Raw genomic sequence first — 25,016 nt, 5'->3', positions numbered from 1 at the left:
TCCGGAACCAGACCGACCAGCACGACGGGACCCGGACTCCCTGCCATCTCTGACCTCTACCTGCCTCTACAGCACAGCTGAGAACCGTGGGTGCGACGAGACCAGAGGACCCGGCGACCATCAGAACCAGCACGACACTGACCCAGCACGACTGCCAAGGGACCCTCGAGTGGGTGCACTGGGGTAAGAGAAGCCCCAACCCCAAGCAGCACGAGCACCGAAGACCAGCCCCCCAGCATCCACCAGATCTGCGTGGGGCCCTTTTGCTTCTGTGTCGCTTGCCACGTTGTCCGGTCACTTGCCCGTTGGCTAGTGACCCTCCAGACGACGTCCTACGTTTGTTTCACCGCTGGTCTAGCTCCTCTAGACTGGCCCTAGTCTCCTCCTGAAGGGGACCTTCCTCAGACCCTCCTGGTCCACTCCAGACGCCATTTTGTGTCGCCACGTGGGCTTGCCGTAGCCAAGGCTTGTTGCCTCCTTCACCGGATCCAGCATCGCCAGCAGCAGACATCCGACGTGGGACAGCTCGCAGACCTCCAGCCTGGTCGACATCAGCGCCCGTGGTCAGTGCAGCAGCAGAATCCAGTGTCACCTCTTCACCTGGCTGAGTGACCTCGTCCGGTGCCATCCTGGTGCCCACCTAATCACTGGATAGTGATTCAGAACTCGGTCCCCTCTGCTTACAGGTACTCTTCTTCACTGATCCGTCCCTGGATCAGCCCGGAACATCTTCACTGGTCGCCTGCCAGCAACTTCCACTTCAGGCTCCTGGCTCGTCAACGAGGATTCCCGACGACACTTGAACCCTATGCAGCCGCAGCCCCTGGGCTAGGTAAACCGAGTACCACGGTGCTCCAGCGTAGAACAACTCTCTAAGTGTCTAGATCCACTTTAGTTTTTGACCTACCTAGTCGGGTTCACCCGAGAACACTAACTTTGCATTTACTAGCATCCATAGACTTTGTCCCGCATTGCGTGTGAGAGTTCCCACTCTGCACACGGCGCCCCTAGGCCTCCTGGTACTAATCTAAGGGTTCAGCATCGTAGGCCTAGCGATTCTAAAGTCTCTGAGAACTGTTACTTACCTGCTAGTAATTCGCATTCCACTTCCATAGTATATGGTTTTTCGTGCCCCTCGGGCATTTGCGTAAATTGTGCGACTTTCAGTATACTTTAAGAGTTTTGTATTGTGCTTAGCACCCTGTCCTCATAAAGAGTCCAGGGTTGTTGTGTTATAAATAAATATCCTTTTATTTTCATAACAACTTGTGTGGTGTCCTTTCACTTGGTGTTCAAGGGGTATATGTGATGGTATAACAGCTGGCTTAACACGCCCTCTAGAGTTTAGCCTAAAGACTGCTCTTGTCCATGCTACTAGGATAGCTGGTCTATAAGGTTGACTTACAACCAATCATCAATAAGGGTCGTTTGGACTGATACATAGTGATCACTAGAATAGTGAGCACTGCATATCAGGCCAACTTCTCACAAGCCCTATTCCCTTGAGCTAGGACTCTGGGAAGAACAGGAGAGGTTGCTGGACCCTAGAGAATACCAGATGTATGAGGAAGTCCCTAGCATGGACTGGTGTGGCGAACAGTGTGAAGCAAGTAAACTGGATACCTCTCCAGATACTGGTATGCTTTATCCCCTTACCGTGGCTATAAAGGGGGGCATATGCAGTGGTAGTGCACCAAATAGCTGAGGTATTTGACTAGTTGCCCTCAGTGGCAGTGAAGACTAATATCTTGACAGAGGTTCTGCAGCTGGGAGTCGCCATATCGGAACTGCTACTCCCGATCAGTGATGCCCTCACTGATGTCCTTTTGGGGACCAGGTCCAAACCCAGCACAGGGGCTCCTGTGAATTGGACGATTGCCCATGTGAATAAGACAATTGCCCACTGCCCTACTGTTGGAGACTGCCAGTTTCCTCACAGTGGAGACGCACATGCTCCCCAGCCCCTGCGTGGATGATGACCCGGTATAGTTCCCACAGACCTCGTGGGTCAGGTGGCCAGCTGTCTAGTTAGAGTGCCCCGAAACCGTCCCCCCCCCCCCCCCCCCCCAGCCCCCACCTGACGCCAAACCTTCCTAATCTGCCTCTTTACCATCATGGGCATCCAGTTGACTGTACGATTCGCCATCACCTTCCCCCATTGGAAGTCCATAACATCTGACAGATAGGCTTTGCAGAGTGTTCAAAGGGGCAACTACCCCCCCTTGAAGACTACTCTTCCCTTCATGCTACCGTCTCACGACCAGCTGATGGAGGATCATCTCTCCCTTCTCAGTGAGAAAGTCATGGCTTTCTTGGCCAAGGGAGTCATAGAGCGGGTTTGGGGGCCAGAAGTAGGCTGTGGTTGCTATTCCCGCTACTTTCTGGTTCCCAAACAGGACATTGCCATTTTAGATGTTTTGGGGTCAGTTCACAAAGCTGTATAAAAGAATTTGTAGAAGTGTAATACTTTACGTGCTACAAAATGCCTTCATTAAAATACATCTGTGTATCTGATAGAGACGTATAGCCGCAGATTCCTTAACTTAGAATATCTCCAGGCATCAGACTGGTCCGGAAAATTTTGCGCAGCAGCACCTCTGCGCGCCGGGGGGGGTGGGGGGTGTAAGGGGGGGCGGTGCCATACGCCTCCACCCTGACCTCGTCCATGGACGTGACATCAGCGGAGCCATATATACCCCGCAAACATCATTTTTCTTCTTTTCCGCGTCACGACGCGGATCCTGGAAACCAGCAGTTTCTGGCCTAGTTTTGGGGCTTCTCTGCACCGTTGGTGTTGTACCGGAACAGTGTGCAATGCCCTCCGGGTTCAAAGCCTGTGAGGCCTGTGCGCATCAGATGTCTGGCACTGATCCGCACCTTATTTGCATGTGGTGCCCTGGTGTGCACCACGATTCCAAACAATGCGGTGACTGTCAAAGTTAAAGCCGTGAAGTCCCTACGGAAATGCCATATGAAGCTGTTGGCCGCACGGCTATACGGCCCAGCCTCTTCTCGTCGCCGCTCTCCCTCTCCAGAGGGGGGTCGTTCCCGAGGCCGCTCCTGCGACCGGCACCCTAAAAAAGGTAAGCGGAGCCACAAGCATACACTGAGGTCCATCTCCCGTAGGCGTGCTGCTGGTGCCCATTCCTCTCGTAAGGGGTCAGCTACGGGCACCCGGAGGTCACCTCCTCCATATTCTCCTTTTCCATGAGTTGGAGCGACGCGCACCCAAATGGAGGCCTACTCCTGGGCTCTTCAGGCCTACTTTGAGTCTCCCTCACTCCCTGGCGTGCCTTGAGACCACACAGAGGTGGGGGGTACTCAGACCGGGCCCTCGTCGGCGGATCCTTCCCTGACCAGGGTTGTGTGCACCGACTCTGACGCCGAGGTGACTACGTTGGGCCGTGGCCCAGACCATCCTGGTCGCTCTAGCACACTCCGCCAGTCAGCGCATAGACCTGTGCGGCTTCGGAAGCGGTGTCGGCGACGCCAGGCTCAGAGCTGGGCTCCACGTCAGACTTGAAACCGGGCTCGACGTTCAAACCCAGCTCTAACTCTGATCCCACATCTGGAGCAACGCATCATCCGACACTGGTCGGCATCAAGGTAGCGTCCCTCGTGGAGGCCGTCGACGTCCAGTCGACTCTGACACGGCGTCCACCGACGCCATGGTCAGCGCTTCCATTGCTGCTGGTGTCCACCCGTTCATCGACATCGCCGTCCATGTCTTGGGTTGACCTCCCTCCAGATTCCTCACTTCTGTCTCCTCAGCGGGGTCAGTCAACACTGGTATCCGCTGCAGCCCTTTCGGAAGCTGCTGCTTCCCCTGGTCTGGGGCCACTAGTGCAGTTCCCTAGTGTGGCATGGCCTTCGAGTCATTCCCCATCCCCGCTCTTTATGGCATCTGGGAGGATTAGTCTCCAACCTTCTCCTACAGATGACCTCTTGTCGCCTCCTAGGGTGACTACTGAGCTAGGGCCGCCTATGCACGGACTATCAACCGGGTGGCTGCTATCCTTGGCTTTCAGCCTCCTGTGGTACCCCTCATTCCCGATCCCTTAATGGATCTGCTTCAACTCAAGCCCATTACCGTGGAGCCCTTGCTACCCCTTGGGGGTGCTTTTTTAGAAGTCCTGTGTGGCGCATGGGCACAGCCCTCTTCCAGAGCCCCGGTTGATCGGGCCATTGCTGGTAGGCACCGCCCTGCCCCGTGGTATCCACTTTGCCTGTCCCTCCACCCTACTGCTCAGGGCCTGGTAATTCAGGTGGCTTTTGGGCTACAGGACTCCTCCACTTTGACCAAGGCCTACCAGGGGCTGCAGCACGTATTGTGCCACCCCTGGCCTTACTATTTGACACAACTGGCTGATCACTCAGCTGGGGCAAGGTGGTGTAATCACCCTTTGCTTTAGGTATAGTATCTCTATATCTAACACATACAAGGACCCACAGTAACCTATAAGTCACTCCTATGGCAGGCCTTATCAATCCTGGAGGCAGAGTGCTTGGTTATGTGTGAGATGGTGCTCTAGCATGAGCTGAGCCTGTCTGCAGCTTTCGGAACCATGTCCTTTAGCTGTTTCCTGATTGCGTCACACGATATACTCCTAAGTGCATTATGAACCTCACAGTTAAATGCTAACTCTGGTTTGACATTATCAAAACATGTCGAGTAAGGTGTCATACGGATTGAAATACTACCCCCTCGCCAATTCTGGTGACGGCGGTAGCATTCCACCCTTCTAGAGGAACACGACATGTACAGAACCTGAACGCTGGTTAAAGTTAAACAGAGCCTCAGCATCACAAAAGGGATGCTGCCACCACAGACACAAGTCTGACTTCCTGCTGCTGGGAGTTCTTCCAGCGAGGGAGGCTTGGACAAAGGGTTTCCTGCCACTTTTTTGTACCACTTCAACCTCACTGCGATTCCGAGGAAATGTTTTTCCTGTATGTGTTGCGCGTTGCTGACTCTCTTTTCTTGTAAAACATGAATGGAACCCCCCTTTCAAAATCTGAAAACCTTTCTTCTTTGTTCTTCCTGTTTTGTTCCTCATACAGGCGCATCATTGTTTTTACCAGGCATAGTAATTTTGTAAAGTCCTGATGATGATCCCATTGTACCTTTGAGCGCGGGATCGAAACGTCGACCTTTTATAGTAGTTATACAGTACAACCAATGTGTACCAATTGCTGTATGTACTACTCTGGCAAAACACTTGTAATGTTTATTTAAAAGTGTCCAGGTTGCTCATTTCTCTTTTGCCTGCAATATCTCCTTTCCTCACAACTATTCCGTATTCTTCACTTTTTCTGTTCTGCGGTTAAGCACAGGATTGTGCTCTCTATTTTTTGTAATTTTGCTTATGCACTAACCATTCTACTATTGTTATGAAAATAAATTCCATGTCCGGCAGGACTTTGATAAATATATAAGCAGGTCATCAGGGCTTCTCTTATTATCATTATGGTATATTTTTTAAACTGCTTTGGGCAGCTGTCCTTTTGAAATCACCCTGTGAACACAGGCACCATCCAGCGATCAACGATTGCTTTGCCGCCGCCTCCCGCCGGAGCCCAGAGCCTGACAAGAACCAGACTCCCAGACATCTAACAGCCCGATCCGCAGTCCCTGCAAAGCTGAGACGAGTGGAGGCGACCTGAGACATGGGACCGGACCTCTTGAAAAGTCCACGAGAAGCTGACTGCGCAGCACCTGGGGCACCCTCACCACTGTGCTTGGGGTCTTGAGAAGCCCCACCACCGAGCTACATTTGCACCAAGGACCAGCCCTCCAGCTCTCACGAGATCTGCGTGGGGCCCTTTTGCTTTGTTCCACTCGACGCGCCTTTCCGGTTACTAGTCCGTTGGCTAGTGGCCATTTTGGCGACCAAATGATAACTTTCCACCGCTGGTCGGGTTGCTCCAGACTGGCCCTTGCTGCTGCCAAAAGCAGCAACCCCTCTGACCTTGCTGGTTAGAGTGAGAAGCCTTCTCCGTTTCCTGCGTGGCTTGCATTAGCCAAGGCCTGTTTGCTCCGATCAAGAAGCGGACACCGCCATCAACTAGAGCCTACGTGGGACAGCTCGTGAGTGACTCCTGGTCATCGTCATCGCCGCCTAGTCCGCGCTGCTGAAGAGACAAGCTTCACGACATCACCTGTTGGCACCCGACAACGCCTGGTTCCTTCCTGGTTCGACGCCGGTCACTGGCTAGTGACTGTGAACATTGTCCCCTCTGCTTTCAGGTCTTCATCACTTCAGATGCACCAGTTGGATCCATCGGAACTCTTCACATCAGGTCGCCTGCAGCATCAACAGTCCAAGGCTCCATCTGGGCTCCTGCAGAATCCCGAAACACTTTGGCTCCACTACACCCGCTTGCTGTGGGTGAGGTAACGCTGGCACTCCGGTGCCCCCGAGTAGTTTAACACTCCTAGTGTCCAGATTCCAAAGGGTTAAGTCCTAGACTGACCGGAAGACTTCCTACCTTCACCTTTTTAACTTTTACGCATCCATTGATTTCAATGTGAACTGCTTCTAACTTTGCGCACTGCAAACCAGATCCAGTGGGCCTCCTAGTTCCTAACTTGAGTTAGTCCAGCATAGCTCCAGCGATTCCCAAGGCCATAGGCCTTACTTCCTTTCGACTCGTGGTACTTATACCACTTCTTTAGTATATGGTTTTAGGGGCCACCCGGGCCTATCCATATTTGTGCCACTTTTGTATACTTATCAATTGTATTGTTTTAACGTGTTTGCTTCTGTGCTCATAAAGAGTTCAGGGGACTATTTGTAGTAATAAATACATATATATTTTGAATATATATCCTGTGTGGTGTCCTTTCACTTGGTGTTCAAGGGGGTTACATATGGTAATACAGCTGGCTTCACATGCCAAAAGAGTTTAGCCTAAGACTGCTTTGTCCACGCTACCACTAGGATAGCTGGTCTATAAGGTTGACTTACAACCAATCACCATAAGGGTTGTTTGGACTGATACAAGGTGGTCACTAGAACTAGTGAACATCATATATCAGGCCAACTTCTCACACTTCCCTTCCGGAGGAACTGTATCCGGAGCTTCTCCGTCTTGTCCTTCACGGCAAGGAGATGGCACGTTTTTCAATACGCTCCTCCCTGGATACCACAGACTCTGTGGGCCGTGCTCATGCACGGTCAGTGGCTTTGCGCCGCCATGCCTGGATGCACGACAGTTGATTTCCCTGATAATATCCAGGAGAGCCTCCAAGACATGCCATTTTCGGAATAGACCTTTTTGGGTCCCATGCAGACTCTGCAATTTCCAGGCTTCTGTCTTGGCTACCGTAATTCTGCTGTGTCACTGACTGACTTTCTTCTTCGTTGTGGGTCTTCCTTTACGGCCCGGGTTTTATCAGAGACAGTTTGGTGTCTCTGTATGGTCTGTATAGCCATATGGCTGATTGTTTTTTTTTCAGTCCTCGGACTGTCTGTTTTGCCAAGAGGAGCCTTCTTGCTAGGGGTTGGCCCTTGCCCTATGTGGGGTATTGGCTGGTGGCAGGTGTCTGCATTTGCCATTGTTCGCTCCTGTGGAGTTTTTATTATGGGTATCCCTCTGGGATTCATATACCCCTTTACTGCGTCCCGCAGGGTCGCATCGCTCTGTTGTCTGTAGTGCTTCCACTCCTGGTCTAGGTCTATGCTGTGTAGTATCTACCTCGCATGGCCTGGCATCATGCTTTTTGTCACATGGTCCATTCTTTGATGCCAGCCCCTTCTGGGTTGTTCTCGCTGGTAAGGAGTTGCCGTGGGCCTCTCCGTTATGATTGTTATGGCCTTTTGGCTGATTCCCCAGCAGTTTTCTCCACATCCCAGCTGCTTCCACACAGGCATTTCTATGTTCTGCTGGCATTCTTAATGTGGCGTACTCGTGGAGCCGGTTCTCCATGAACTCCGCTCTCTGCTCTCCACTTTCATGCCTTGGTCTTGTCCCTGTCCTCTTACATCACCAAGCTCTTCTATGGCGTTTGTGGCCCGTTGCCTTCTTGCTTTTGTGCGCATCTCAGCTGTTCCTGCTGTCTTGCTTCCTGGTGCTCTTCTGTTATGGTACCACAGGCACCCTCTGGCCGGGTATGAGCGTCCTTCTGGGTGTGTATGGGCATCCTTTCAATGCTCTCACACATGTCTGGCTGCCAAGGGTCTCAGCAGTACTTTTCCTCTGTGGTACATGCGGGGGTTGTATGTGTTCTCTCCACCATACCACTTACCAGTCTTTTGGGCCCATAGGTTCAGTTCTACTTCTTGCAAGGAGCTGAACTCCCTTTTCACACCAGTCTCTTTCCGGGGTATGTTTTTGTTCCATATCAGCCCTTGCTGGGCAGGGGTTAGTATCCTGCTGCCTTCGTATTCTACAGGAGCAAGTTCAACAGTGTTTTACGCTTTTCGAGTTGTTTTGCTGGGGCTAGCTCTGTCTTCTTGTCGACACTTTGGATCTTGCTGAACCTTCATGCCCCTGTGCTCGTCTTCTCTCGAAGTTCGGCATTTTTTCACTCTGGCACCAGCGTTCTGGCTTGGTGTTTTCCTTCTATCATCACCTCTACATATAAGACTTTTCGTGTTATTCTGGATGGGCTGTGGTGCCCTAGCCTCTCCTTGATTCCCACTCTCTTTAGAGCATAGGTGTCTGGTGGTTGGCTACGCTGTCATTTTTGTCCCCACTGTGTTTCGTCCTTTGGTTGGCGACACTCATTTGGTCATGTTCTTGACGGCTAGGTTCTCTCTGGACCTTAGTGGGGTTCAGTTGCAGTCCCGCCTCCTCTAGGGGTATGGGTTTGGTATCTATTCTAAGTTGAGGAATCTGCGGCTAGACATCTCTATCAGATTAACAAGTTACTTACCTTCAGTAACGATGTATCTGGTAGAGACATAGTCTAGCCGCAGATTCCTTAACGCCTGCCCGTCCTCCCTGTCCCGCGACAACCTTTTCAAGTTGGGCTTCTTGCCTTCGCCTCCCATTGGGTGGCTATATTCCTCTGCGGGTGACGTCTTCTCTTCACTCCGACTCACAAAGCTACATTCTGTTTCGTGGCTTTGCTCTACCTATCCTTGTTTTTGGATGGTAGGCTCATATGCCATGTGTCCTTTACAACCCGTACCCTGGGTTGCCCGATGTGAGTCTAAATCCTTCTACCCCCCTTCCTTCCCTTCTATCTTCTTCATCCGCTTGAGGTCTCTTGCCACCCCTGCACTCTAGCGGTTGCAGTCTCTGACAATGCTGCGTTCGGTAGGTCCCTTATTCGGATCTGATGTCTCTTTTGGGTGGTGCCTTATGGTAGTTTGTCCTTACTCCTGGGTTCTGGACTGGTTGTCCTTCACTGTCATGTATTGTGGTTGCAGCATTTCTGTTGGCTGCTGTGACAGTTCAACAAGGAGCTATGGCTTAATGGTAAGTCTTGTGCCTCTAGTGGCACAGGCTCACACAGGCCAAGGGTTCGAATCCTGCCTCTGCTCTGCACCTTCTTCTACCTCCGGGGGAGGTTTTGGACTTAACAATTGCGCGGGTCCCTCCCAGAGGATTGCTCTGTTATTTTCCCTCCCTCAGTTTACAATATTCAGTGCATGGCACTGTCCTTATATGGTGATGTTTTTCACCATACCTTGTTTTTTCTTTTTCTGCACACTGTTACCATAATTCACAGTTTTTGGTGGTGGCTTCACGTTCTGATGCTCAAAAGTCTTCTGACAGAAACTGATGTTGGCGCGCCGGTGCGGGGCATACACGGCTCCGCTGAAGTCACGTCCATGGACGACGTCAGGGCGGAGCCGTACGGCGCCGCCCCCCGGCACATAGAGGTGTTGTTGCACAAAATATTCCGGACCAGTCTGAAGCCTGGGGATATTCTAAGTTAATGAATCTGCGGCTAGAGTATGTCTCTAGCAGATACATTGTTACCGAAGGCAAGTAACTTGCTGTTCTGTTTCAGGTGTTGTTCAAATATTTGCTTATTCTACTTCTAATTTACATAGGTCTTTTTTTTTTATTTCAAACGATTTTATTAGAAGAATTTTGTAAGTACAGTACAGATATGCTGAAGGCAATATTGGTGTCAGTGTACGCCAGTGAGGTTACAGTTGGTGTCACGATGTCATGCTTGTTCACGCGAACGTTAGATAGACAGTGTTGTGGGCTAGGCGTACTTGTACTTGGCCTTGTTATATATTGCCCTCGAAAGGGGAAAGAGAAATGTGAGTAAAGAGAGACAGAGTAGAGACAGGATGGATGGCGCTTGTTGTTGGATGCCATACTACTGGAGTCCGCCGTGTGTAAGGGGTGTACGTGGGAACACCGAGCCCTGTGATTTGCCTATGATGGTTTGTGTGAGCCCAGATAGCTGTCCAGGGTGTGCCACATCTCGCACTTAGTGGTAGAGTTGGGTGTCTGTTTTGATGTTATGTTGTCTGCCCCTCTTAGGAGGGTGATCCAGTTGAACCAGCTTTTGAAGGATGCTTTCCCTGTGTCTTTCCAGTTTGCAAGGATAGTTTTGACTGCTGCTGTGAGTAGGAGGTCTATTAGTTCGCTATCGTTCTTAGATTAAATTTCAGGAGTCATGAAGGCAGCGACTACCCCTAGAAAGTCTGGTTGCAGTGAATACCCCATTATGCTATTTATGAAATCTCTTATTTTGTTCCAGAATGTCTTTACTTTGGGGCAGTAAAAGATTAGGTGAGCTAGGTCTCCTTTTTGTTTGTGGTAGTTCCAGCATAGATCGTTGTCGCGGAGCCCAAAGGCCGCCAGTCTGGCCGGGGTCCAGTATGCTTTGTGGAGGAACCAGTATTTCGTCTGCGCTAGGATTGTGGTCACTTTGTTTGTGTTTGCTGAGGTCCACAGGCGAATTTTTTCCCTCTCGCTGAAGCACCTATTGTTTGGCCTTCCCAGTATTCTAGTGTCTTGGCATTTAGTTTTGTCGATACTGGGCATAGGAGTTTGTATAGGTGCGACGTATGGTGGCCAACTTTGTTTAGTTTAGCCGAGTACTGCAGAATTAATGGGACCTCTTTGTTAAGATCTGCCCTGGTGAGCGCCGCCCTTATTTTTAGAAAGCTGTAGAATTCAATGTCTGGTAGGTTGTGCAGGTGTTTTAGGGTGTCGAATGTGAGTGGGGTGCTAAGTTTTTCTAGTTGGTTGGGGGTGGAGATGCCCTGTTCGTACCAGGGGTTCATGTTCAGTATCTTGTCTTTGTACTTTATTTTAGTGTTGAACCAAATGGATTCCCATCTTGTGTTTTTTATGCTATTCTCCATTCTTTTGTCAACTTTAAAAAGGGCGTTCTTAGTGTTTTTGAGTATGGTGTTGTTGGCTTCGGGGTGTCTATTGGCTGCGAGTAGGGCTAAGGGGTCGAGACCTTTTAGGATTGCTCTTTTTAGCGCTAGCCATGTGTAAAGGGGGGTCAGGCATGGACAGGACACGTTGCCGTGGTAAAGAGGGTTTTATTTTAACATACAGTTTCTTTTTCCTAAACGTAAGTCTCTCTTTGGCAAACCCTGCAGGATCCGTGATGACAACAAGGATGTATAGGTCCTTTCGTGGTCGGGATGTCAGGCCGGCGTCTCTTCCAAAGGAACTCTCGCAGGGGTTGTGCCGAAAACAAAATAAAGAAAAGGACCAATTACTGCCACGTCCTGATATACTTTTGTTCCCAGGTACCAAGGGGTGAGGGATCACCGTTAAGTGTTTCACATTCTCTTACGGAAAGCTCTGGTGAGGGTTGTGAGGGTCGGGATTTACAGGGCGGGGTAGTGTAGGGATACTAGGGAGGGGTCAGGTCTTTTGAGGTGGTTGAAGTTCCCCGTCTGCCCACCCAGTTTGAGATACGGTCCCGTACCTGTCGGAGCCACACTCCTCCCTCGGGAGCGTGGCACGGCGCTGCGCGGAATCGTTGGCCTCCTGGCACGTCTTCTTCAGACAGGGCTTCACCTTGCTCGTCTGCTTCTCGTCCTCGCGTTGGGGTTTCCACGTCCCGGGCTTCACCCTGCTCGTCTGCTTCTCGTCCTCGTGTTGGTGTTTCCACGTCCTGGCGGCGATCTTCCACGACCTCCTCTCCCCGGTCCTCGCCTCCGGTGGTGACGTCACACGCCGACCTCCACGATTCCGGTCCTTTAACCAATGAAAGGAAGGCTACGTCATCAGGGGCAGTCCCGGCGTCCTGCTCCGTATTCCAGTTAAAGGAGCCGTGTTGCATTTCCGTTGACGATGTTCCCCACGTGAAAGGTTCGTCCTGTGGAGAAGGAGCAACGATTTCTTCAGTGTTTACAGACCACCAGTTACTCTCATTACAGCCGTCCTGACTATCGGTCCTCGACCCGGTCACCTGGTTACACACCTCCCCCCCTGGATTCTCCCGATCGGGGAGAAGAGGTGACCTAGACAAAAAGTCCGCATTAGCGTTGTCCCGTCCCTTGCGGTGTTTAATGACAAAGGAAAAGGGCTGTAGGAACAAGGACCATCTGAGAACCCTGGGATTAAGGGACATGTTCCTTTGCATCCATTGTAATGGCGCATGGTCCGTGTAGAGAACAAATGGACGTCCCTCTAGGTAATATCTTAGTTTATCCACAGCCCATCTAATGGCTAAGCACTCCCGTTCAATCGTAGGGTATTTCCGTTCCCTGGGATGCAACTTGCGACTCAGGAACAGTACAGGGTGTTCGTTACCATCCTCCCCCTCCTGTGACAACACAGCCCCAATTCCTACCTCCGAGGCATCAGTGGCTAGCGAAAAGGTTTTGCTGTAGTCCGGTGGAATCAACACCGGGTTCGTAGTGATAGCTCTTTTTAGTGCCTCGAAAGCTACCCTGGCCTCCCTAGAGGGTTGACGCAACTGAGAGGGTTTGGCTGCCTGGCTGAGGAGATCCGTCAAGGGGCTGGCAGTGGCCGCAAAATTCTCTATAAAGCGTCTGTAGTATCCAATTAGACCTAGGAATCCCCTTAATTCTCTTTTGCTGGAAGGGAAAGGGGTCTGCATGATAGCCTTAACCTTCTCTTCCTGAGGGGCGATGACTCCCTCTCCTAGCAGGAAACCTAAATACTTGACCCTGGGAAACGCGGCTCGCGATTTTTTTGCGTTAACATGCAAACCTGCTTTATTCAGGGCCTGAAGTACTTCCTGCACATGTCTCAAATGTTCCTCCCAGGTCTTACTGAATATCACTATGTCGTCTAGGTAGACGGAGCAAAACTGTTTCAGGTTTGATAGGACATGATTCATTAACCTTTGAAAGGTGGCTGGTGCCCCATGTAAGCCAAAGGGCAACACATTGAACTCGTAGAGTCCCTCCTCTGTGGCAAATGCCGTTTTTTTTCTGTCCTCCTCTCTCAGGGGCACCTGCCAATAACCTTTTGTAAGGTCGAGGGTTGTTATATATCTTGCCTCTCCAATCCGTTCAACTAACTCGTCCACTCGTGGTATGGGGTAGGCGTCGAAGGCCGATATGGCATTCAAAGCCCTGAAATCCATACAGAAACGAGTGGAGCCGTCTGGTTTTGGGATCATCACAATGGGAGATGACCAGTTGCTGTGAGATGGTCTGATGACTCCCAACTTGAGCATTTCTTCCACCTCCCTTTTGACATCCCCTCTCCTAGCAGCCGGAATCCTGTATGGCCGTTGCTTGATAATCTTCCCTTCCTCTGTCAGTATTTTGTGCTCTGTCAGATGAGTCAGCCCCGGGAGGTCTGAGAATATGGAAGAAAAGGGACTGAGAGTCTGTAACAGGCTTTCCTTTTCCTGTTCTGTTAACTCCGGGTTGACTGGTAACTGGTCTAAGGTACTTTGGGACTTACAGACTGGTAAACCAAAATGAGCTGCTCTTGGAGGGGGTCCTATCCACTTTTTCAGAAGGTTTATGTGGAAGGTTTGGCTTCTGGAGGGGGACAACTGGACTCTATAGGTAGTTCGGCCTATGGTATCTATCACAGGGTAGGGGCCTAGCCACTCGCTTTTAAACTTCTGTGTAGAAGAAGGAAGCAACACCAAGACCAAATCGCCCTTTTCTAGAGTACGCCATTTTTTTCCCTTATCGTAGTAGAATTTCTGTTTCCGTTGTTGAGTTTCGGCATGGGAATACGCTAAGTCTCTGAGCTTTCCCAACTTGGATTGGAGTTGTTGAGTGTATTCCAAGAGGGATCTTTGTTCTTCTATGCCTTCCTGTTCCCATGCTTCCTTGGTTATTTCTAGAAGGGACCTAGGTTGCCTTCCATATAATAATTCAAAGGAGGAACATCCCAAGCTACTTTGGACTTGAGCCCGTAACACATATAGTGCTAGGGGAAGAAGCCTGTCCCATTCTTTACACTCTACAGATAACATCTTTTTCAAGGTTGTTTTCAATGACCGATTATACCTCTCAACGAGGCCATCCGTCTGAGGATGATATGCCGAGGTTTTTATTTGATGCATATCTAACAGTTTGCACACTTCCTTCATCAATTTTGATACAAAAGGAGTACCTTGATCCGTAAGGATCTCTTTAGGGAATCCTACTCTTGCGAATAACTCTACCATTCTGTCTGCTATGTTCTTGGTAGTGGGCGTTTTCAATGCAAAAGCCTCAGGGAACCTCGTGTGATAGTCTACTATGACTAATGCATAAGTGTTTCCGCTGGAAGACCGGGGTAAGGGGCCTATAAGGTCCATCCCCACCCTTTCAAATGGTTTACCTATGAGAGGCATCGGTTGCATAGGGACAGCTTGGGGCCGCGTCAGGTTTTTCTTTTGACATATGGCACATTTCTTACAGTATATCTCCGCCTCTTTATACAGGCCGGGCCAAAAGAAATGGCGCACAATATTTTGGGTGGTTTTTTCGGCCCCGGAATGACCGGCTGTAAGATGTGCATGGGCATAATACAGGATCTGTTCCCTGAAGTCACACGGTACCACTAACTGAAGGCCTTCCCCTGCCTTTCCTTCTCGATACAGCAAGTCATTCTGTATTACAAATCTGGGGAATGTAGCATGGGTGAGAGTTTGTGCCACATGAGCAGCCTCCCACGCATTCATCAGTGTTGCGTCGTTGGCTTGTGCAAACCTGAAATTCCTATCCAATACCCATGGCTCCTTTACTAGGTAGGCACTGGCTGTTTTATTCTGAGATGACAGTTTGTCTTTGAAAAGTGACATAAAGTCGGGGTTATCAATACCCAAAATGATATCTTCCGGCAAAGATGATATGACCCCAACCCTAATTTGTACTGGGGCTCTATCCTGAGGTTCTATGACCAATTGTGCTACCGGATACGGTCGCACATCGCCATGGACGCACCTTATGTGTACTTGTTCGTTAGGAATGATCTGTGTAGGTCTAACCAGTTTCTCCTGCACTACAGATTGTCTACACCCTGAGTCTAACAACCCTCGTATCGTCTTATCGTTGATCCGGATACGTACATAAAAGGATGGACCCATTTCTGCTGAGTACATAACGGCTCGTGGAATATAGCCAACCTCCATTGGTTCTTCGGCTGGTTTCCTTTTGGGACACATCCGGGCGATGTGTCCCCACTCCCCGCAGTCAAAGCACTGGGGTCCTTTCAACGGTACATTATCCACTCTCCACGGTTTTTGCCTGACGGGAGGGGGTAGCTCTGGTTTCTTTTTGTCAGTTTTCATGGTGACTGGAGGTTTACTGGGTTTTTCAGAGTCCCAAGGAAAAGTTCTGGGTTGTGCTCGAGAATAATTAGTGGCCATTTCAATGGCCTGGGCTACTGTTAAACCAGAATGCTGGCGAAGCCACCTTTGCGTTCCGTACGGCAAGGCCTCCATAAATTGTTCTAGTACTATGCTGTCCATAACATCTTCTTTGCTTCTTTGGCCAGGTTTAAGCCATTTCTCCGCTGCCATTTTCAGTCTTAGATACAGCGTTTTGGGGTTTTCCCCAGCTACCCCTCTTTCCTTTCTGAACCGTACGCGGTAGGCCTCGGGGTCTAGACCTAGATGGTCCAGGATGACTCCTTTGATGGTGGCGTAGGGGGTATTACCGTCATGATTAGCGACTTGGTAAGCGGCTTGAGCCTCACCACATAACAACGGGGCTAGGAAAAAGGGCCATTTCTCTGGGGGCCATCCGCATGCTAGAGCGGCTCTCTCAAAATTCGAGAGGAAGGCATCCGGATCTTCCCCTGGCACGTATTTTTGTAGTGCTACCCCGGATGGATGGGGACTTCCGAGTCTACGGTCTGAACCGGTGACTGGGGTTTGGGCCAGTTTCTGCAGTCCCTCTATCTGGGCGCTTAGGGCATTCTTAAACAGTTCACGATCAGCATCCGCTACCGTTATCTGATTTTTTACCGCCCATTCCAGCTTGTCCTGTCCTTCAATAAGGTGCTGGATGACTTGCTCCATCAGTGATTGCTGGTGGGGGTCAGGAGATCCCACTTCTGACACCACTTGTAAAGGGGGGTCAGGCATGGACAGGACACGTTGCCGTGGTAAAGAGGGTTTTATTTTAACATACAGTTTCTTTTTCCTAAACGTAAGTCTCTCTTTGGCAAACCCTGCAGGATCCGTGATGACAACAAGGATGTATAGGTCCTTTCGTGGTCGGGATGTCAGGCCGGCGTCTCTTCCAAAGGAACTCTCGCAGGGGTTGTGCCGAAAACAAAATAAAGAAAAGGACCAATTACTGCCACGTCCTGATATACTTTTGTTCCCAGGTACCAAGGGGTGAGGGATCACCGTTAAGTGTTTCACATTCTCTTACGGAAAGCTCTGGTGAGGGTTGTGAGGGTCGGGATTTACAGGGCGGGGTAGTGTAGGGATACTAGGGAGGGGTCAGGTCTTTTGAGGTGGTTGAAGTTCCCCGTCTGCCCACCCAGTTTGAGATACGGTCCCGTACCTGTCGGAGCCACACTCCTCCCTCGGGAGCGTGGCACGGCGCTGCGCGGAATCGTTGGCCTCCTGGCACGTCTTCTTCAGACAGGGCTTCACCTTGCTCGTCTGCTTCTCGTCCTCGCGTTGGGGTTTCCACGTCCCGGGCTTCACCCTGCTCGTCTGCTTCTCGTCCTCGTGTTGGTGTTTCCACGTCCTGGCGGCGATCTTCCACGACCTCCTCTCCCCGGTCCTCGCCTCCGGTGGTGACGTCACACGCCGACCTCCACGATTCCGGTCCTTTAACCAATGAAAGGAAGGCTACGTCATCAGGGGCAGTCCCGGCGTCCTGCTCCGTATTCCAGTTAAAGGAGCCGTGTTGCATTTCCGTTGACGATGTTCCCCACGTGAAAGGTTCGTCCTGTGGAGAAGGAGCAACGATTTCTTCAGTGTTTACAGTCCACCAGTTACTCTCATTACAGCCGTCCTGACTATCGGTCCTCGACCCGGTCACCTGGTTACACCATGCCGCTGTGTAGTCCTGTCCTGGCGAAAGCCAGTGTTTCCTTTGTTTGGCTAGGCATGCCGTCTGGAATGTTTGGAAGTTGGTGAGGTTGAGACCTCCTAAGTTTTTGCTTAGTTTTAGTTTCTGTAGACTTATTCTGGGTTTTTTGTCTTTCCAGAGGAATTTGTTTATCAGGATATCTAGTTTTTTGTGGAAATCTTCTGTAGTTATGAGCGGGAGCATGCTGAGAAGGTAGTTAATCCTGGCTGCTGTAGGAAGGTGGATACCTGACTATGGTTGCCCCCAACTTTTTGCCTAGTGTTTAGCTGGTTTTCGACTTAGTTGGCCTGGGATCCTGCTATTCAGGACCCCAGGCTATCTGCTCTCTCTGTAAAATGGACTCCATGTACTGTAGGTACATACCCAATTGGGAATTGGTTCACCTTGTCAGCCCCTGTAGAAGTGTACCATAGGTACTCTGGGCATAGGTGTAACTAAGGCCTACCAGGGGCTGCAGCATGTATTATGCCACCCCTGGCTGGCCACTCAAATAGACACAACTGGCTGATCACTCAGCTGGGGCAAGGTCGTGTAACCACCCCTTGCTTAGGTGTAGTAGTATTCCTATATCTACCTACATATAGACACATAGTAACCTATAAGTCACTCCTATGGCAGGCCTTAACAATCCTGAAGGCAGAGTGCTTGTTTATGTGTGAGATGGTGCTGTAGCATGAGCTGAGCCTGTCTGCAGCTTTCAGAACCATGTCCCTATAGCTGTTCTATGATATTGCCATACCATATACTCTTAAGTGCATTATAATCCTTGCTGTTAATGCTAACTTTGGTTTGGGTTTATCAAAACATGTCGTGTAAGTTGTCATACACTTTGGAATACTACACCCTCGCCAATTCTGGCGACGGGATTAGCATTCCACCCTTCTAGAGGGAGAAGACATGTTAGTTCTGGCTATCTCGGTTAAAGTTAACCAGAGCCCCAGCATCACAAAATGGATGCTGCTGCCACAAACACAAGTCTGACCTCCTGCTGCTGGGAGTCCTTCCAGTCACGGAGGTTTGGACAATAGGTTTCCTGGTTGGGGAGGTGCGAGCACCACCCCAGACGGAGGATGTGTATTGGGACAGGGAGGGCTGAATAGAATCAGACACTGCCTGTATGTATGTATTGTGACTTATATAGCGCACGTATCACCCGAAGGCACCAAGGCGCTTGCCTTGGGAACCCGTCCTGACTTTTTCCCTGTGAGATAACCCCTACTGGGCATCCCCAAGGTGAAAGCCAGGCATCCTGCAGCGGGTGGGCCGCCGTAGTGGAGATTAAGCAAGCTATTGCCCAGAGTTGCAGCATGGGACCCCATGATTAGAATAGGCACGAGGGGAGAATTATCGAGTCCGTGGACATTTTGGGCTCAGGACCCCGCCGCGTCGGGAATTGAACCCTGGTCCCGGGCCAGACCTCTGCATCAGGGTCTGCCGCTCTAATCAGTGAGCCACACTCCTCCACACTCCAGGTGCTCCATGCACGAAACTGCACAAAGGAAAGGGGGTGTAACCACCCCCCTTCCTGGTCCCACCCATAGGAGGGACCTAGTGACCAAACCACCCCCCTTTAGTTGTATAAAGGTAGGAGCTGACCCAGGAGACTTTAGATTAATCCTGGAATCGACTGAAGACGAAACTCTGGACCCTTCGACATTCACTTGGACTGAAGACTGAAGAAATCCCCCTTGTGGCCAAGAAGTGACCACCCTGGGCAACCGGGCACCATCCAGCAACTCGACGGCTTGCTTTGTCCCCGTTCCCGCCGGAACCCAAGCACAGAGCCTGACAAGACCTCGACTCCCGGATCCCTCTGACCCCACTGCACGACTCCAGCACAGCTAAACCCTGTGGAAGGCGTCGGGACACGTGGAAGCTGGTAACTTGGAAAGTCTGCAACTTGCTAACAGCGCAGCTCCTTAGGCCTCCTCGAAGCTGTGCACTGGGGACTGAGACACCCCGACACCGAGCTCCACCTGCACTGAAGACCACCCCTCCACGAGATCTGCGTGGGGCCCTTCTGCTTGTGTTCTCCACGACGCGTTGTCCGGTTGCTGACCCATTGGCTAGTAGCCCCTGGCGACAATCCTTTTTGAAACTCCATCGCTGGTCTGGTTGCTCCAGACTGGCCCTTGCTTCCCTGAAAAGGTGAAGTACCTCAGACCCTCCTGGTCTGCACCAGAAGCCTTTTGTGTATCCTGCGTGGGTTGCCTTTGCTTATGCTTGTTGGCTCCGATCTTGAAGCCGACCCCTCCATCTGCGAGAACCTTCGTGGGTCAGCTCCTCTCCAGCGCATGGTCGTCCTCGACGCCTCCTGGTCCGCGTGGCTGCCACGACAAACTTCACCCCAGCACCTGATTGCTCCTCGACGATGTCTGATTCCTTCCTGGTTCCACCCGGTCACTGGCTAGTGACCTAGACTCTGTCCCCTCTGCTTTAAGGTCTTCTTCAATCCCGATCCACCCTTGGATCCACCCGGACATCTTCCTCCTGGTAGCCTGCAGCATCTTTCTTCACAGGCTCCATAGACTCACAACGGCGAAACCCGCCACATCTTCACACCTATGCACCCGCTTCCTGTGGGTGAGGTAATGCGAGTACTTTGGTGCTCCCAAGGGTATTGACTATCCAAGTGTCTAGGTTTTTAGTTGTATCCTTCTAGCTAGACTGGAAGTGTCCTAAATCTTCAATTACTTACCTTCTATGTTTCCATTGACTTTCTATTGACTCTTGCATGAGTGTACTGACACTGCACGCGCCGCCTGTGGGCCTCCTACTCCTAACCTAAGGGTCAGATAGTGTAGCCCCAGCGATGCCCTAGGCCTCTTCCTTTCCCAAGTCGTGGTTCTTATACCACCTACTTAGTATATGGTTTTACGTGCCCCTAGGGCCTAACTGTAAATTGTGCTATTTAAAGTATTTCTAAGTGTAACATGTTATGTGCTTTTTGCCTCTGATCTCATAAAGAGTTCAGAGGAGTGTGTTAGTAAATAAATACATATATATTTTATAGATATCCTGTGTGGTGTCCATTTATTTAATATTCAAGGGGTTACAAATGGTAAAATAGCTGGCTTTACACGCCCTCAAGAGTCTTTTAGCCTAAGACTGTTCTGTCCTCGCTACCTCTAGGATAGCTGGTCTATAAGGTTGACTTTACAACCATCACCATAAGGGTTGTTTGGACCGGTGCAAGGTGCTCACTAGAATAGTGAACATCATATACCAGGCCAACTTCTCACAGGTGCTATCATCATTTTTATTGTTTCCACTCTGCCCCACCAGCTGACAAAGTTTGGTGACCACGTTCCAAGTTTCTCTTTCAGTTTGTTTCTTTTCGTTGTGGTCAAGTGTTGATTTGAGATCTCTCTCGAAGTGTAGCCCAAGGTATTTCAAGGCTCCTTTTTGCCAAGCCAACCCTGAGGTTCCTAATACTGCCCTAGTTGTGTGCACATTTAGAGGTTTGCATTCCGATTTGTCCCTATTGAGTTTGTAGTCCGAAACCTGTGCGTATTCCTCAATGGTGGACATAAGGGCTGCTATCGCGGGGCCCGGGTTCTCTGTTGTGATGAGTATGTTGTCCGCGTATGCAGCTAACTTGACTGTATTCCCCCTAATTTGGATTCCTTTTATTTCAGAGTTGGCCCTAATCATGGACAGCAGTGGTTCTATGGAGAGTAGGAAAAGTGCTGGGGATAATGGGCACCCTTGTCTCGGGCCTCTTTCTAGGAGTAACGTCTCTGAGGTGCCCCCACCTGGAAAATGTCCTTCAGAGTAGAAGTCCCCACTTACAGAAGAATTACTGAGCCTGAGGCTTTGTTTTCTAAATTGCCCTCCATTGCCTTGCAAAAAACTAGGTGGTACCCTGAAATGGTAATTACTTACACATGAAACAAATTACACTTATATCAATAAACTATTGTATTTCAGTCTAGACAGCTTGCGCCTCTGATGAGGAGAAATTGTATACTTTAAATATTTCTGGAACCCTGAAATTGTATTAGGAAAGAACCACCGTCTTCCGGTCATTTATGGATTACTTGCTATGAACTTAATCCCAGGCAAACGCCTGAATTGCTAGATGATAGGACTCCTCCGTTTGAAACAATACCTGAGGTTTCATTTGAGCATTTGTCCTGAAAGACTACAGGCACATGCAATGTCAAAGAATGTAGAGTCAGTAAGCTTCTTAGCCCATTACATAGTCTCCTATTCAGATACAGTGGTAATGAGAACTCTCCCCCCCCCCCCCCCCCCCACTACTCCTGTCATTCCTTCATTTAATAGTTTCTGCCTTTCATGTTAACCAAATCATTTTGTGGGCAGTATTCTTTAGGAAAACGACTTCACCAGCTGAAAGGTAGCTCCATGCTTTAAATGTTAAGACAATTATTTAATTTTATTTGAATGGAACAAAAGATGTACATCAGTCAGCTTTAATCTTTGTAAGTTACGGCAGAAATAGAATACGCCCACCTACTTCTAAACAATCAATTTGCAGATGGGTTGTTTCCAGTATTATAGTATATTATCAGTTACTAAACACAGTTTTTCAAGAAAAAACAACGGGCAGCACTCCAGTCTAAAAGAGGCTGCCGCTGTTTTGATCAATCTGCTAGACCGCTACTTGGAGATCCGTTCTTACTATCTTCACTAGAAACTATTGCTTGGATTCGTAATCCAAAGCAGTTATTATTGTTGGTTAAAGTGTTCTAAAGGTTAAACTTGATTAAACCTTCCTGCTGTGTTTTAGATACATTTTACTATCTTTGGACCTTCATGCTTAGAAGGGGTCGACTTTCCAGCATGGGGGCGTGGTGCAGAATGATGCAGGGCGGAGGAGAGAGGCCTAGGTGGGAAAGGAACGGATCAATAGCTGCATCACGAGGTGGGGTAGATCGCAGGTGGCTACCTATGTGGAGTATGTCGCGAGGGTGGGGGACGGGGGGACGGGGGGGGGGGGGGGCGACAGCATGGACTTTTACCTTAGTCCTATAGCTGTGAAAAAAAATCCCAGGCCCCAAAGCAACTGCCAGAGGCATGTTGTATTATGTGGCTGACTCCTTCCCGGTGTGTGTAATTTCAGCTTTCCATAACTTCTGCCTAGCTGGCAGCAGTGCCTACAATAATGCTGTCTTTTAGAGCCCAGGGTTAGTTATGCTGCCATAGTATTTTAGGAATTGTTTAACCGGGCATGTTTATTAAAAGGAGGCAGGATGAAATTCAGAGAATTTTGCCAGAGTTGTATCTGCATTTACAAATACCACATTGCTGCCAGTCAGATGTACTGTTTAAATATTGTAAAGTGTTTTGGGGTCTCACACCCAGGCATGCTTACTCAAGTCTCTAGTGTTTATTGTATTGTCTTGTAGCAGTATGTATATGAAAAGCACAATGCAGAACTATCATTACAAGTAGAATGAAAAAACACGTAGGAAGCAGGTATAATTTGTCCCTAGTGCAAGTTAACAAGCAGAACGTACGCATGCAAATGTCCCCAACAAGTTTGAATCCATTGGGATGAGGACTGAGTACCTGCATTAGCATGATTCTTTTTGTACCTGCCTCTACTCATTTTGTCAGAGGCAGCCCTTGTCCATAACTGTTTTACTTTGCAGTTTTGCCCGCTACTTAATTTAAGCAAAGCAAAGTTGGATACTAAGGACTGTGTATAATTTGACAACTAAGTAAAAAGAGAAGTTCAACTTTAGCAAAGAAGAAAATATAATGCAGAGATTCACCACTGAGCGCCAAGAACACAGGGCTGCAGATCCAATTTACTTGACCCAAAAAAAAGAAAAATCCAAGAGGGTTAGAAGCAAGCGCATGTTTGCATACGGATTTTGTGGATGCTCAAAAGCCATATTTGGTATTCTAGCTTAAATCCTATAGTATTTTGGTTAACACTAGCCCATCAAATTATTGTTTGTTTTTCCTTTGGTTACTCTATATTTGAAGACACAGCTTTCCCTTTGTAAATCAAAATAACTGGTGATTCATGTTGCTGCATTCTCTGCAGGCAAGTCAGCGTTAGCTAAAGTCCCATTCAGAAGGATTGTTCTGGGACCACTCCATTGATCTTTGAAGAGGGTTAATAAACCGTTGACTGCATGCATCTGTTGCTAGGCAATATCATCCTAATGCTACTGTAGGGAAGCAGTCTTTGATGTTGAACCCTTTTGCAAGACCCTTGCTGTTGCCTGTGAAAGCTAACTTTACTTTCATTGCTTGTTTTGCAGAGAATGTGTTTGACCCCTCAACTGATCTTTCGGAGATTGATGCACGCTTGCAAGCTCTTCAGGAGTACATGAAAAACTTGGACACCAGGACATAGGCTTGACCAGAAGGACCTCTGGCTAACAGTCTGCATGTGGTACCCGTCCTTGGGCCTCAAGCGGGTGAACCAGGCATGTGAACAGCACAGAAATGACATACTGACGCATCTTCGTGGGCTTTGAAAATTGGCAGCCCACTGATGACAAATCAAGTTACTTTCTTTTCTTTTAGAGCAGGTCTTCCAGTGGTTTCTATGCCTTTCTTCTAAGACTCTTTTAATCTTTTCATCTAAAACTACTGTGTGATGTGCCAGCACTTACACATTCCCAAATGATTACTAAACCTTCCCATTTTCCAGCAGAGATGGCCTCGATGCGGTGCTGAAGAACGGTGGAAGTAGTTTAACTAATACACAGACTTGGAATTGAGAATATTTCTTTCGTTTTTTTGGGAGGAATGATGTTGGCATCAAGTTCCTAAAGCAAATCTTTATTATTGTGTGAGATTTTCATTTCGAACCCTAGAATGTCCTAAGACATGTAACCTTTTGTCTTAGCTCTTGGAGCAGCTGTCATGCTGTGAAGCCTCCGGAATGAGCCCTGTAGAGCAGTTGCTTAAACCTTTCCTTCTACTCCTCAGAATCATTACCCCGCCAGTGAGTGCCTTGATGGTCTAGTCAGAGTAATGCCACCGCTTTTTCTAAAGTTCCCTTTTTTATCACAAAACTGATCACTTTTTAAATCCCCCAATTGTGCTTTGATTGTGATGCCGGGAACACAACATGACAATTGAAGTTGCTTGTTTGTGACCACGGTTTTAGCTCAGTTCCTCAGCCATCTTCAACGGACTGGTATTTCTTTCATGTATTTATTAATGTTTGTATTTTGTGCGTGTGACTCGGTGCTCTGGATAAACGGATTATGCAGAATAAATACATTTATTGTTGAAAGATTTTTCAGTACATCAACGGAGCTCGTGTGTTCATCTGTTCCACTGCTATATGTGATCGATTTGAGCAGACCACGGCGTTAACGTGTTTTTACGAAGGATTCGTACAGCCTAAGCGTCTATGATTTGAAAAATAAGAAACAAACTAAGGTTGCACATTTAAAATGAATAACAAAGTCAAGCACGTTGTGTTGAAAAAACATTTAACTAAACTCGCTGTTAGTCTCAGCCAGTCTATACAGGGAAGTAGCGTGGTTGCCTAGAAACAAACAAAAAACGAATATAATGGCTTCACAGTGATCAAAAGAACTGTGGATTTGTCAAAACAGTTTTCCCTCGGGTACTGTACAGCAGAGCAGATACATGTTATTTGTCTATCCA

General features: G+C 49.0%; 1 protein-coding gene across 1 annotated transcript in view; it reads left to right on the top strand.

The window, feature by feature from the left end:
• CCDC61 (coiled-coil domain containing 61) overlaps positions 1–24,654 on the top strand; it is a 786,500-nt gene extending 761,846 nt beyond the window's left edge. The window contains exon 14 of the mRNA XM_086938445.1: positions 23,651–24,654. Coding sequence (XP_086794571.1) covers positions 23,651–23,745 — 95 coding nt within the window. The 3' untranslated portion in view covers positions 23,746–24,654. The remainder of the gene's footprint in view (positions 1–23,650) is intronic.
• The last annotated feature ends 362 nt before the right edge of the window (positions 24,655–25,016 follow it).

The sequence above is a fragment of the Lissotriton vulgaris genome, chromosome 9 (assembly GCF_964263255.1).
Source record: "Lissotriton vulgaris chromosome 9, aLisVul1.2, whole genome shotgun sequence".
Classification (NCBI taxonomy): domain Eukaryota; kingdom Metazoa; phylum Chordata; class Amphibia; order Caudata; family Salamandridae; genus Lissotriton; species Lissotriton vulgaris.
Note: the sequence above shows the minus strand (reverse complement) of the source record. Positions and strands in the feature narration are given on the sequence as shown.